The 14,749-nt window shown below is 39.6% G+C and overlaps 1 protein-coding gene across 1 annotated transcript; it reads right to left on the bottom strand.

Annotated features, from left to right (window-relative positions):
* Positions 1 to 2,568: 2,568 nt before the first annotated feature.
* Positions 2,569 to 3,360, bottom strand: LOC308271796 (small ribosomal subunit protein eS4-like; the record flags this gene model as incomplete). The annotated part of the gene is made up of 1 exon (XM_080708361.1): positions 2,569 to 3,360. One exon carries the CDS (start codon positions 3,358 to 3,360, stop codon positions 2,569 to 2,571), a length of 792 nt encoding a protein of 263 aa, XP_080564487.1.
* Positions 3,361 to 14,749: the final 11,389 nt, after the last annotated feature.

The following is a 14,749-nucleotide window of genomic DNA, read 5'->3' as shown; positions in this document are numbered from 1 at the left end:
ATAGGCTGGACTCTGAATGGCCAAAATCTGCACAATCAAGTTAGAGTTGATATTTACCAGTAATAGAGGAGGGAAACCAGAGATCAGATCTAAACAAACAATACTGTGTACCATGTTATGAAAGGCTATAGAGATGAAGATGAAAATAAATTTCACAAACTTGTGGCCAGAAATGTCAGTTGCAAAGTGAGACGAATGGGGCAGACAGGACAGGACTCAGGAGGGAGAGAAAGAATGATGAGGTCTGTTTTTGTGTTTTTATTTTTAGGTTTTTTATTTTTTCTTATACCAGCTTCAGAGCACTAGAGCAGGAATGACAGAATTAAAAGGCCACATGGACAGACCTGCCTAGCCTCTGTTCAGATCCCTGCTGCAATGCTGAGGAAGCAGAAAGAACTGTGCATTTCAGAGAACAGAGCTATGGCAGGAGAGGAGCACCCGTACCATTGGGAAGGCAAGAAGAGCTTCCAGAGGTCAGTATCCTCATCTGAAAGGTGAGGATTATAAAATTGTCTCAAAGGTCATAGATGAAAAACAGAGGCGTATAAAATATGCCGCAAAAACATAGGTGGCAAGATTTCTGGCAATATTTTTCTTTTATGTATTTACTTTTTTGTGGCACTGGAGACTGAACTCAGGAACATTTGACCTCCAAGCTATACTCCTAGCCCTACTTTTTTTTTTCTTTTGAAACAGGGTCTTGCTAGGCTGATGAGAGTCTCACTCACTACTTGCTGAGGCTGTCCTCAAACCTGCAATCCTCCTGTCTCAGCCTCCCAAGTACTAAGATCACAAGTGTGCGCCTTCACACCTGGCTCTTATGTATTTTCTAAATACATGATAATAAGCCTGTAAAATTTTACAAGATAAAATTATTAAAAATGAGAAAAATACTTTATGTGGTCTGGAATTGAACCCAGGGGATATACCCCTAGCAAAAAAATTTTTTTAGTTTGAAACAGGGTCTAATTAAGTTGTTGAGGCTGGTCTCAAACATGTGATACTTCTGTCTCAGCATCCCAATTCCTGGGATTACAAGTGTCTATCACCATGGCCAGCTCCAATTTTTAAAAACTGTAGTATGTCACACGACAGAATGGCTAAAAGATTATCTTATTAGCCCCCCCCCCATGCTGGGGATTAAACCCAGGGGCATTCTGCCTCAGAAATATACCCCCAGCCCTATTTTTTATTCTTTATTTTGAAACAGGGTCTAAGTTGCAAAGGGCTTAAGTACCTGAGAACCTGAGATCCTCCTGTTTCAGCTTCCCAAGTACTGGTATTAAAAGTGTGACCCACCACACCCAGCTTATATCAGTTTTTTTGAACTGGGGTTCTCACTGTGGGTCTAGTCTTGACTTCCAGACACCACATTGTCAATCCAACCAAACCACCAAACTCTCTACCATGGTCTAGCTTTATCCATATTTAGCCCATAAACAAAATAAGAAAGGGGAAAAAAAGGTCATTCCTAGGTGTTTAGAGATCTTGGCTTTATTTGTTCTACATTTACTGAAAACAGTTTAGGTTTCTGTCTGAATTAATACTTCAATGCTCATCTTGTCTTATTAGAGGAATTCCCAAACAATTCCTAGCCATATCCAGATCCTGAAGAGAATGTCAGTCCATGGCTGAGATTTATACAGCGTACAGCGACCATCTCTCTCTCCTTAGGTCTGATTTTTGGCATGCATGTGTGTGTGTGTGTGTGTGTGTGTGTGTGTGTGTGTGTGTGTGAGAGAGAGAGAGAGAGAGAGAGAGAGAGAGACAGAGAGAGAGACAGAGAGAGAGACAGAGAGACAGAGAGAGAGACAGAGAGACAGAGAGAAAGATAGATAGATTGTGAATTGAACCTAGGGGTACTCTACCACTAAGCTACATTCCCTCACCCTGTATTTTGAGACAGGGTCTCACTAAGTTGCCCAGGATGACCTTAAACTTGGGATTCTCCTGCCTGATTCCCAAGTAGCTGGGATGACAGGTGTGTGTAATTCTTATCTGTTAGACTACATTAGTCACCAAGGCCAGCATGTTTTGATCACTGATATCTATTCAATATATAAATTATAGGAGAAAAGCAAGGCAAACAAGTTTTGTGAAGGGTAATTTTCTGTTCCTGTGCCTTGCTCTATTAAAAAAAAAAACACAAATTTGGGGGAACTTTGCAGGTTCCTTTCCAATCAATAGAAAAGGAAATTAAATATCCTTTGTTCTACTTAGAATGAGGGACAATCTTTCAAAAGGAACCTTATGATTATTTCCCAAAGCCTCATGCTTATGAGGATACAATCTTTTCCAAGAAGAAAAAGTTCAACAGATGCCTTAGTTTCCCCAACTCAAAGAAAATGTCCAAAACTACTATTTTTCCCCTCACTACTTAATCTATATTTTTTGTTGCCTTAGTTTAACCATAAAAGAGAAAAAGAAGGTGGATTGGTAATAGTAAAAACAACTTGTTATGACTCTAAAGAATAAAGTCTTAGATTAGAAGGTTTTTAATTTATTTTTATTAATCTTTAATTAAGTACAAAGACCTCTCCTCTTCAAGTCACCTGGAAGCCATTTATTTCACCCTCTGCTCTGTTTGGCAGCCAGTCTCTTGTCTCTCTCTTCAGCAATGGTGAGGCGAATTCCTTTTCCTCGGGGAAGAGAGATCCATGGTTTGTTGCCTTTGCCAATAACAAAAATGTTGGAGAGCCTAGTAGCAAAGCTGTTGCCATTGGCATCTTTCACATGAACCACATCAAAAGAGCCAGGATGTTTCTCTCTGTTGGTAATCACGCCTATTCTTCCCAAGTTAGCACCTCCGATCACCATGCACAGGTTACCAGTGTCAAACTTGATGGAATCAGTAACCTTGCCGGTCTCCAAATCAATCTGAATGGTGTCATTCACCTTGATGAGGGGATCAGGATAGCGAATGGTGCGAGCATCGTGAGTCACCAGATGGGGGATTCCTTTTGTGCCCACAAAGATTTTTCTCACTTTGCACAACTTGTATTTGGCCTCTTCAGGTGTAATACGATGGACAGCAAAGCGACCCTTGGTGTCATAGATCAGACGAAAATTCTCTCCGGTCTTTGCAATGCTGATGACATCCATAAAACCAGCTGGGTAGGTTATATCGGTTCGGACTTTGCCATCAATCTTAATGAAGCGCTGCATGCAAATCTTCTTTACTTCATCACCAGTCAAGGCATACTTAAGTCTGTTTCTTAGGAAAATGATGAGAGGAAGGCATTCTCTCAGCTTGTGGGGACCAGTGGATGGACGAGGAGCAAACACACCGGTCAGTTTATCCAGCATCCAATGCTTTGGAGCTGCTACCCGCTTCAGATGCTTCTTGGGACCACGAGCCATAGCTGACCTAGGCATGGAAAAAGGTAAGATGAGACATTTTGAAAACAACTTTTCAATTAGGTGATGAGCAAATTTCAAACTTTTATTTAAAAAGCCACTATAATGCCAACTTAAAATTTTAATTTTTGGTTAAAAATTGTAGAGAAAAAAGAGTAATTAAAAAAATCATGCCAGGTATTGTAGCGCACACTCATAATCTCAGTACTTGGGAGTCTGAGACAAGAGAATCACAGGTTCACAGCCAGCCTCAGTTATTTATTGAGGCTTTCTACAGCTTAATGAGACCACATTTATCTATAAAGAATAAAAAATAGGGCTGAGGTGTAACTCAGAGGTAGAATTCCCCGGGTTCAATCCCCAATACTATAAAAAAAATTTGTTCTTAGACCCTCTAAAACAATGGTTAAAAAAAAAAAAGGAGGTCAATAAGCTTTATTTTTGTACTAGGGATTGCACCCAGGAGTATTCTACTTCTGAGCTACACCCCCAGCCCTATTTAATTTTTTATTTTGAAACAAGGTCTCACTAAGTTACTAAACATTACCCTTGAACCTGCCTGCAATTCTCCTGTCTCTCCCTCCCAAGTACTACGATTATAGCTGTGCGCCACCACTCCCGTCTAAAAGGTTAATCAACTTTTGACTGACAATCACTGGCTGGATGCATAACTACTTTCCTAGAACAAGTCTTCATCACATTAAAGCTTGTAAGAAAGACAATTGAGTATTTTATTCATAATATTAATTTCTTTGTAAAAGGAGGCTATCAATGATATCATAAAACACATTCTGTTTCAAGTCTGGAACCATTTTTTAAATTAATAGGTTTTACTTTTTTAGAATAGCGTAGATTTATAGAAAAATTGAGAAGATAGTATAAAGAGTCCCCAAGCCACCAGATGCCCTACCCGCCTGGCCAGGTCCAGGGGATGCTGACCTGTTGCTTCTTCAAGCTTTGGAGCCTTTCATTATAATCTTTGTGTCATCCTATGAGGCAGTCACAGGCATCTATGCCTAGCAATGTTTCCAGTTGACAAATCTCCTAATTTTTTTTATTTATATGCAAAGTAAATAGTTTTAAGTAACTTTTTATAACAAGATGATGCTAAGAGATAAAAGTCTGAATTTCTCCAACAGCCAATGTTTATCTCCACTCACCTCACTATCATTCTGATACTGAATATTAGTTTTTCCCATCAAAGATTATCTAAAGTTCCTACTGTTATATACCATCTTCTATCTTATTTCATAGTGCAGACCTACTCTAAAATTTTCCTATACCCATCAAGCAAATGATCTACATTACAGCCATAGAGCCATAAAAATGGTTTTAACAGGTCATAAATAAATAAATCTATTGCCTTCTTTGAGTTACTTTCTCTGTCTGGAGCTGCTGCTTCTTTTTTTTTTTTTTTTTTTTTTTTTTTTTTTTTTTTTTTGGTGGTACTAGAGGTGGAACCCAGGGGTTTTTCTATCTCCGGGCTATACTCCCAGACCTATTTTATACTTTATTTGGAAACAGGGTCTCACTTAAGTTGCTGAGAGCCTCACTAAATAGCTGGGGCTGGCTTTGAACCTGTGTGATACTCTTGTCTCAACCTCCCAAACTCTGGGATCACAAGCATATGCCACCACACCTGGCTTCTATCTGGAGCTTCTATAATGACAACAGGTGCCATGACATCCTTAGGGATTTCTAATTTCAATGTGTACATATATACTCACTCTGGGAAATTTCATGTTTTAGTCAGCTTTCTATTACTATAACAATGTGGATAATCAACTTATAAAGAAAAAAGGCTTATTTTGGCTGGAAGTTTTCATAGTATCAGTCCATGAATAATTTTCTTGGTTGCTTTTGGGCCTGTAGGGAAAAGGTAGGGCAGCACACATGCCAAGCTCATATACTAGAGCAAAACTATTAACCTCATCATAAGTCAAGCAACAAAGAGGGGGGGAGGGGGACAAAGGTACCAGGGCCCCACTATCTCCTAAAGAACATAACTCCTAATGAACAAAAATTCACCACTAGTCCCTACCTCTTAAGGGTTCTACAACCTCTCAACCACACCACTCAGAGGACCAAGTTTTTAATATATGGGTCTTTGGGAGTCAATCAAAATCCAAACTATAGTAACACAGAGGGATAAACACCAAGCTCAGCAGCAATTGAGTTCCGGTGCTAACTCTGCTTCTGTGAGACCTTAGGCAAATCATTTCATTCATTCACTCAACAAATAATTAATGAACATCAATATGACAGGTATTGGGATAATTTTCTCAGCAGCAAGATGGAATTAAACTAGAGAACTCTGAAAATATTATTATCCAAATTAAATCCATGTTCTGTAGACACTGTAGCCTGATGGCCACTTCACAACTCCTACTCTTGGCACAAAAATTATATTTGTCATTGGGTATGATGGAACATACCTATAATCGCAGCTATGTGGGAGGCTGAGGAAAGAAGACAAGTTTGAGACCAGCCTTGGCAACTTAACAAGACCTCATCTCAAAAAATAAAAAGAAAAAAAAAATAAAGGAACACTTGTCTTTTTTTAGGATTAAGAGGAAAATTAACCAAACTTTATGATCTTCCATTTCTTTTTTTTTTTTTTTTGTGGTATTGGGGGTGGAACCCAGAGGCTTTCCACCTCCAGGTTATACTCTCAGACCTTTTTTATATTTTATTTAGAAACAGGGTCTCACTAAGTTGCTGAAAGCCTCACTAAGTAGCTGAGGCTGGCTTCGAACCTGTGCGATCCTCCTGTCTCATCCTCCCAAGCACAGGGATTACAAGCGTGCGCCACCACACCCGGCTTTTATGATCTGCCATTTCTATCCTATCATTTTATATTTAAAACAAGTATTTATTTTTCTAAAATATAACCCAACAAAATCTGGGTGGATCTGTTGTGAAAATTTCAGGGAACATACATTGCTCTGTGCCCTGAAAGACAGCACATGATTAAGAATCTGAAGGCATTCCATGGCAAGCAGGCATGGACTAAAGCACAAAGGGTCCTCACTCTAATGACTATTACTGGAGAGCCTTCCTCCCTCTTCACCTAAAAAACTAAGCCCATACTAAGTCTAAAATATTAAGAGATCCTAGTACACCAATAGGAAAGAGAATTGAAATATGCACAGTTTTAAGGAAATCTTAAAAATGCATTGCTTCTGGAAGGTAAAGAAAAGGAGAACTAGAAGAAACTCAAAGTCCCTCAATAAAAGAGAACTTCAAGCCAAGAATTCACAGCTTCCCCTGCCTCCAAACAAGTAAGAAAAAAAAAATCTCTCCCCCATCACAGAACAAGGCATTTTAAATTAGAACCTTATAAAACACCTTTATTAAAAAAAATTAAAACTTTAAAACCCATAATTTTAATGCAAAAAGCCACAAGTCATAATAACATTTATGAATATTTATGCATCAGATAACACAGAAACTACATTTATAAAATAAAATCTATAATACATGCAAGGAGACCTATAAATATGCCAATAATAGGAGATTTTAATACACTAACTCTCAGCAAAAGACAATGCAAATAGAAAAAAAGGAGTTAGCAGATCTAAACAACATAATCAACATAGAATATGAAAAACAGGGTTCACTGTATTGGTCCCAGGAACTAATCATTAACCATCCCTGCTTATCTTATCTGGTTTGTAAAATGAGCGATGACCCAATTCTAGCCTACATATGCCTTTTTTTATATCTCAAATGAGATAATATATATAAAGGTGCTTGGGTAACAGAAGTATTTTATCAAAGTATTATATGAAAAAAATTTTAACTTGGTTTGTAGGAAATTATTCAATTTGACCAGAAAATTATGTTAGGAAGAAGCTCTTTCATTATATTTCCTGTTATTTATAGCACTTGGATTGCTATATTTTCTCCTTCTGTCGGCGCTATTGCTCCTTGTACTGCACAAATACTTAAAAGTCAAATTGGCAGGAAAACAGATTTTATTCAAAGCCAACTTTAAAGTAAGATAGAAGAAATCCTTATGTTTCAAATCACCACCTTCAAAGAACTCAAGGATAGGGAAAACTCTTATAAAGGAGTAGGCAGCCAAATGGACAAAAGGCAGAAAATACACACATCCAGATTTATTTGGCCAGAGAACCTATCAGTTCCACTTCCTTGATATCCATCAGGCCAGGGTTGGGTAGCTCTTTAGCCTTTATTCTCAGTATGAGGAAATGCAGAAAAAGTTTACAAGTTAAGACAATTGGAGCTTTAATTTTCAACATGAGGAAGTTGTTCTTAATTTTAAAGGAAGTTTTTTTTTTTTTTTTTTTTTTATCAGAACAGTTTCTACCTACGGAATCACATAGAGAGACTGGATAAGATTTAATTCTTCTATAATTTTAGAAAAATCAGGTTTTCATAAGGGCATTGTTAGATATGCTCATAACTGTGAACTACATAGAGAAAACATTCTCCCTGGCACTGCTACCTTCACTGGAAAAGTCATTATGATTTAATGGGTGGGAATGAACAACTGCAACAGCTGCTATATTCATTAATTACTGAAGGAGTCTCAACATGTAATGTCCTCTCAAACACTGGCCTGTTATTAGTGCAAAAACAACTGACCACACCCTTTCACATGGCCTTTGGGGTCTTATTTTATTAGGGTATAAGCCAGTTTCAAAATAAGGACAAAGTAAGTTGCAAGTCAGAGACTAAAAAACTGATTTAAAATTGGCCTTAAAATTGTTTTTTAAACTATTTTCTTGTATGTTCTCACTGTAGAAACTTTCCAAAATGCAGAGGTTCAATTTAGCAAGTGATTTCTCTTTTACACACAGTTGACATAATATTACTTCACCCTAAAGACCTTTGAAGTGGAAGGAAAAGAAAGGAACATGATGAACCATATTAACACTTCTTGGATTGAGGAAATAATCTCAGTTATTTAGAATCTTTCATAAAAAGGAAAACTATCAGATTCATTCTATGAAGTGAGCATCACCTTAATTACCAAACCAAATAAAGATACTACAAGAAACTTATGGACCAATATCATTGATGAACAAAGATGCAAAAAACTGTCAACAAAATATTAGCAATTGGCATTTAAAACTACATCAAGAAGCCGGGCGTGGTGGCGCACGCTTGTAATCCCCGCGCTTGGGAGGCGGAGACAGGAGGATCGCGCAGGTTCGAAGCCAGCCGCGCGCGCTGGCTTAAGAGACCCTGTTTCCAAATAAAAATGTAAAAATAGGTCTGGGAGTGTAGCCTGGAGGTAGAAGGGCTTCCAGGAACCCCAGTACCACCAAAAAAAAAAAAAAAGAAAAAAAACTACATCAAGAAAATAGTTCACCATGATCACGTAGGCTTAATCTCCCAGGAGTGCAAGGGTGATTCAACATTCACAAATCAACAAATATAATTCACTACAATTAATAGAATTAGGATAAAAATCACATGATTATATTAGTAGATGCAGAAAAAGCCTCAGCTACTTAGGCTCTCAGCAACTTAGTGAGACCCTGTTTCCAAATAAAGTATAAAATAGGTCTGGGAGTATAGCCTGGAGGTAGCAAAGTCCCTGGGCTCCACCCCCAAGTACCAAAAAAAAAAAAAAAAAAAAAAGAAAGAAAAAGCATTTGATAAAATCCAACATCCTTTCATAACAAAAACAATAAGGTAATTTGGATAGAAGGAACCTACCTATATACAAAAAAGCCAAAGCCAGCATCATTATCAATGAAGAAAAATTGACAAAATTTCCCTTTAGAACAGGAAGACAAGGATGCCCACTTGTAACCACTCCTTTTCAACATAGTACTCAAAACTCTAGCCTCAGCAATAAGACTAGAGAAAGGAATCAAAGGAATACAAATACAGAAAGAACTGAAACTATATTTGTTTGCAGATGGCATAATCCTTTACATAGGACCAATAAATTCATAAAAAAGACTTCTAGAGGTGATTAGTTTCAGCAAAGTAAAAGGATACAAAATCGATCTATGAAAATCATTAGCATCTCTTTAAACAAATCATAAATCTACTAAAAAAGAAAAAAATAGAAGCAATTAGAAAACAATTATAGAAAACAATTTCATTTACAATATCCTCCAAAAAGATAAAATACGAGCCGGGTGTGGTGGCGCATGCTTGTAATCCCAGTGCTTGGGAGGCTGAAACAGAGGATCGCACAAGTTCAAAGCCAGCCTCAGCTATTTAGTGAGGCTCTCAGCAACTTAGTGAGACCCTGTTTAAATAAAATATAAAAAATAGGTCTGGGAGTATAGCCTGGAGGTAAAAAGACTCTGGGTTCCACCCCCAGTACCACACACACACACACAAAAAAAAAGATCAAATACCTAGGAATAAATTTAACCAAGAAGGTAAAAGACTTCTATAATGAAAATTACAAATCACTAAAGAAAGAAATTGAAGATTTTAGAAGACAGAAAGACCTTCCATGATCTTGAATGGGCAGAATAAATACAGTCAAAATGACCATATTCCCAAAAGCTATATGCACATTCAATATAATCCCTATCAAAACACTATTGTCATTTTTCTTTTTCTTTTTCTTTCTTTCTTTTTTGCAGTACTAGGGATGGAACCCAGAGACATTCTACCACTGAGCTACACCCCCAGCCCTATTTCTTATTCTTTATTTTGAAACAGAGTCTCACTGCATTGCAAAGGGCCTCACTAAATAGCTGAGGTTGTCTACGAACCCTGATCCTCCTGTCTCAGGCTCCCAAATGCTGGGATTATAAGTGTGTGCCACCACGCCCAGCTCCCATTGTCATTTTTCAAAGACCTTCTATAAAATGCCTGCTCAAGTTTTTGCCACTGTCCCAATGGATTTTTTCTTATCTTTATATTCTATCTCATCATTCCATCTTTGAACAACTTTATGAATCTTGATGTCAAGTATTCCAAGCCAAATTTTGTGCTTTTTCATTAATGTTTATTCATTCTTGATTCACTGCATTTCCACATGAGTTTAAAATTGGATCATTGGGTTTGCATATACAACTACTCTATTTTCCTATAGAGTCCTCTTTGCCCTCCCAAATCTCCTGAGCACAGTCTCTACCATCTGCCTTTCTAGCCACATTTTGGCCCTTCCAATTTCCTCTCACAAAACAGTTCCAAGGACTCACAAAGCACCTATATAAGACTTTCTGTGCTAAAAGAAATTTAGCATTCAACCTATATTAGAATTAGTAGAAAATATTGGACATGGTGGCACAAGTTTATAATTCCAATACTTGGGAAGCTGAGACAGGAAGATCACAGGTTAGAGAACAGGGTCAGCAACTTAATGAGGCCCTCCAAAACTTAGTGAAAGTGTTTCAAAGTAAAATAAAACAGGGCTGGTGGTGTATCTCTTTGCCCCTGGGAAAAAAGAAAAAAAAATATTGAATATAAAAATAAGTGAGTTCTTCTAGTTATAATGAAAGTAGGTATGTGTTTAACTGTTTTTCCAAATCTCTCTTCCATGCCAAAAAAAAGATATACCAAATGTAATGTATCTTGCTTGTAACTGTGTGTGTGTGTGTGTGTGTGTGTGTGTGTGTGTGTGTGTATGTTAGTGTTACTGGGGATGGAACCCAGGAACATTCTACCTCTGAGCTATACCCCCAGCCCTTTTTTAGTCTTTTATTTTGAAACAGTGTCTCACTAGGTTATGTAGGGCCTCACTAAGTTGCTGAGGCTGGCTGTGAACCTGTGATTCTCCTGTTTAAGCCTCCAAGTACTGGGATTACAAGCTTGTGCCACTATGTCTGGCTTTCTTGCTTGTAAAAATTAGTTTCTTTCTTTTTCTTTTCTTTTCTTCTCTTTTCTTTCTTTCTTTCTTTCTTTCTTTCTTTTCTTTTCTTTTTTTTTTTTTTGTGTGTGTGTATGGTACTAGGGATGGAACCCAGGGGCATTCTACCTTCAAGCTACACTCCCAGCCCTATTTTTTATTCTTTATTTTGAAACAAAGTCTCACTGAGTTGCAAAGGGCCTTACTAAAGTAGCTGAGGCTGGCCATGAACCACAATCCTCCTGTCTTAGCCTCCCAAATGCCCTCCACAATGGGCTATAGAGTAGTTTCTGAAGGATAGACATAAAGCTCAACTTATCCACAAAATAATACCAATCAATAAAGTTACAAGACAGGGTTACAAACACAGCATATAAATTTGAATTCACCTCAGCTAAATTACAAAGTCCACTATCAGAAGAGTTTACGCTACCATCTAGTGGTTGTTTAAGGGAAAGACTTTTGTACCCTCCAAAATGTTTCAACTAGACAGACAATCTAGTAGATATAAATAGACCATACCCCCCTGAAGAAAAAAATATATAGGCTAAGATCAATAAAACAAATACTTAGCATACAGGAAGGCCATACTGGACAGATCATTGTATTATGTCTGAGATCTGCACTGTAGTTCTGAGATCTACCATTCATAACTGTCATTTTGAATGAGTCAGTTTATTTCTCCGACTTATTTGTAAAATGAAGTAACTGTATTAGACTGGTCTAACAAGTTATAACACACTAATTATGTAATTAATTCAATAGGCCATGACCAGATTTTTTTTGGGGGGGGAGGTTACTGGAAATTGAACTCAGAGCTATTCTACCTCTGAGCTACATTCCCAGACCAGTTTATTTCTTACTTGGAAACAGGGTCTCACTAGGTTTCTGAGAGCCTCACTAAAATGCTGAGGCTGGCTTTGTTTTTTTTTTTGTTTTGTTTTGTTTTTTCTTGTTAAAATTGTTTATTGGTGCATTGTAATCATATATCTTAATGGGGTACAAGATGGTAGAGACATACACATCACTCATTTAGTCCTTACCCAGTTCCCTCCCCCTTCCCTTCTTCTCATGTTCTGCTTAGTGATTGACTTTAATATGTTTATAAATGTACATTAGGGAATTTCCCTCTTTCCCCCACCCATCCCCCTCAGGTCGCCCTATTTGCTCATCTATAGTTTGTCTTTTTTCTAGAGTTCCTTCTGTATTTAATTTTCTCCCTAGCGTTTTCATATTAGGGAGAGCATCCAATTTCTTACTTTTTGTGACTGACCAATCTTACTTAGCATAATGTTCTCCAATTCCATCCATTTCCCTGTAAATGACATACATTTGTTCTTTATGGCTGAGTAAAATTCCATTGTGTACATATCCCATAGTTTTGTAAGCAATTCATCTGTTGATGGACATCTTGGCTGGTTCCATAGTTTGGCAATGGTGAGTTATGCAACTATGAACATAGACACATATGCATTAGTTTGATAGTTTGGCTTCCTTTCTTTTGGGTAGATACCCAGAAGTAGTATTGATGGATCATTTGGTTAGTTCCTTTCCATTCTTTTGAGGATACTCTGTATTGTTTTCCAAAGTGGCTGTGCTAATTTGCAATCCCACCAACAATGTATTAGAGTTCCCACTTCTCCGCATCCTCGCCAGCATTTGTTGTTGTTTGTGTTTTGAGTAATTGACATTCTAGTTGGAGTTAGGTGAAATTTCAGGGTAGTTTTGATTTGCATCTCTCTGATTGCTAATTGATGGGGTGTGTCTATACAGCGCCTAAGAAGATTGGGCCTGAGCGGCCTACGGCCTAAGGCAAAACTTTAAGTGATGCAGCAAAAAACAGTCAAGATGGCGCCTGGAGGAAGCTAGGAAGGCGTGGTTTCCTAATTCACTATGGGTGGGGAGACTGAGCGGTTTTTCCCTTTCTACCTTTAAAGGAGCTTTCCGCACACATGAATGGCTCATGTACTGGCCTGGGATTGGCTGTAAACTACGTGCTAGTGATCTTTATCCCGGATAGGCTAGGCTATTCCTCATGGAAATTCCCCTCGTGGCTTGGTACTATAAAGAACTGCTTGGAGAGAAATAAGGGAGATCCTGCTTGACTTGACTCCCGGCTCGTGGGTTTGTGTTCGAGTCGTCGGTACTCATCATCTCGCCAAGCCCTGTCAGCTGTTGGGCAGGATTCCCAACAGTCTGGTGCCCCGTGTGAGGCCCCCCTCTTCACCCCCTAACGAAAGAAATCGCTGGCGAGCAATCGGTCTTCGGGTGAGTATCCCCCGTATATTAATATGGGTATTAATATGGGGAAGTCCAGTTCTAAACCTGACCCTGCCCTAGAATCCCTTCGACTCATTCTCAAGAGCCGAGGACTTAATCTTGCTGATAACCAAGCCACCCAGGCCTGGGGGTACCTTCTAAAAACTGCCCCATGGCTCCCTGAAAGTAATCTTTATGATTGGGATACCTGGAATCAAGTTGAGGGGCTGGTTAGGAGAGCCCAGACAGAGCAAGGGGAGATCCCCCCCCTTGCGGTTCTCCCCACCGTCTCCGCGCTTAAAAGTTGTTTTCCCCCGCAACTCCTGGAGAAACTCGCTGACCGTATCCCCAAGCCAGCGAAAAAGGGGGCTGCCGAGGATACACCCCCCTCTGGTCCCGAAGCCCCTAAAAAACCTCCCGATCCCTCCGATCACTTTGGGGACACCAAGGACTCCTCACAGTCCCTTTCCCTGACAAATTCCTTCTCCATACCCTCTGCTCTGCCGCTCTATGCTGACGTAGGGAGAGCCGGAGGAACTGTGGGCCTCTTTCCCATCAACGTCAACCCGGGAACAAACCATCCAGCCACCTGGTACCCCTGGGAACCGCAGGATCTTAAAGAGCTCCAAAAGGCAGTGGCGGAGGATGGTCCCAATTCCCCCTGGGCAGATACCCTAGTGGAAGGGCTGGCCCATCAGGCTTTAGTCCCCCGGGACTGGAGAAACCTAACCAAGGCAGTTCTCCCTGGGCCGCTCTTTATGAAATGGATGGCCTATTACCAGGAGGAATGCCGAATCTTGGGGGAAAGAAATCAGAACGCCAATCCCGCCATCCCCTTAACCTACGGCATGCTTACGGGGACGGCCGAGCCACATACCACAGGCCTACAACAGGCGGCCTTGCCCCCCCCATACCAGGATCAGGTTAGAGCAGCGGCACTGGCGGCATGGAGGAAATTAGATGATGGGCCCACTGAGGCCCCTATTGCGGCAATCACTCAAAAGCCCGGTGAGGATCTACCTACATTTATAGAGAGAGTGTATAACAGCCTTAAGAGGAAGTTTCCGGCTGGTCCATTAAGAGACAAATTTGTTAAAATGCTTGTGTGGGACGGGATGACAGCCGACCATAGGCTGGCCTGCGCAGGTTTGAAGGGGCATACTTTAGAGAGATGGATCGTGGCCTCTCGGAACGTTGGCTCTATGAGCCATCAACTTCAAACTATCAGAGTTGCGGTAAAGGAAGGGCAACGGGAGGGCCTACAGACTCTGATACAGGCAATGGAGCAATCAAGGGTTGCCCCCCCCACGTGTTTCAAATGCGGAAGGGAGGGCCATTTCC

The sequence above is a fragment of the Muscardinus avellanarius genome (assembly GCF_963383645.1).
Source record: "Muscardinus avellanarius genome assembly, chromosome: 13".
NCBI classification, from domain to species: Eukaryota; Metazoa; Chordata; class Mammalia; order Rodentia; family Gliridae; genus Muscardinus; species Muscardinus avellanarius.
The sequence above is the reverse complement of the archived record's forward strand: the minus strand, read 5'-3'. Positions and strand labels throughout refer to the sequence as shown.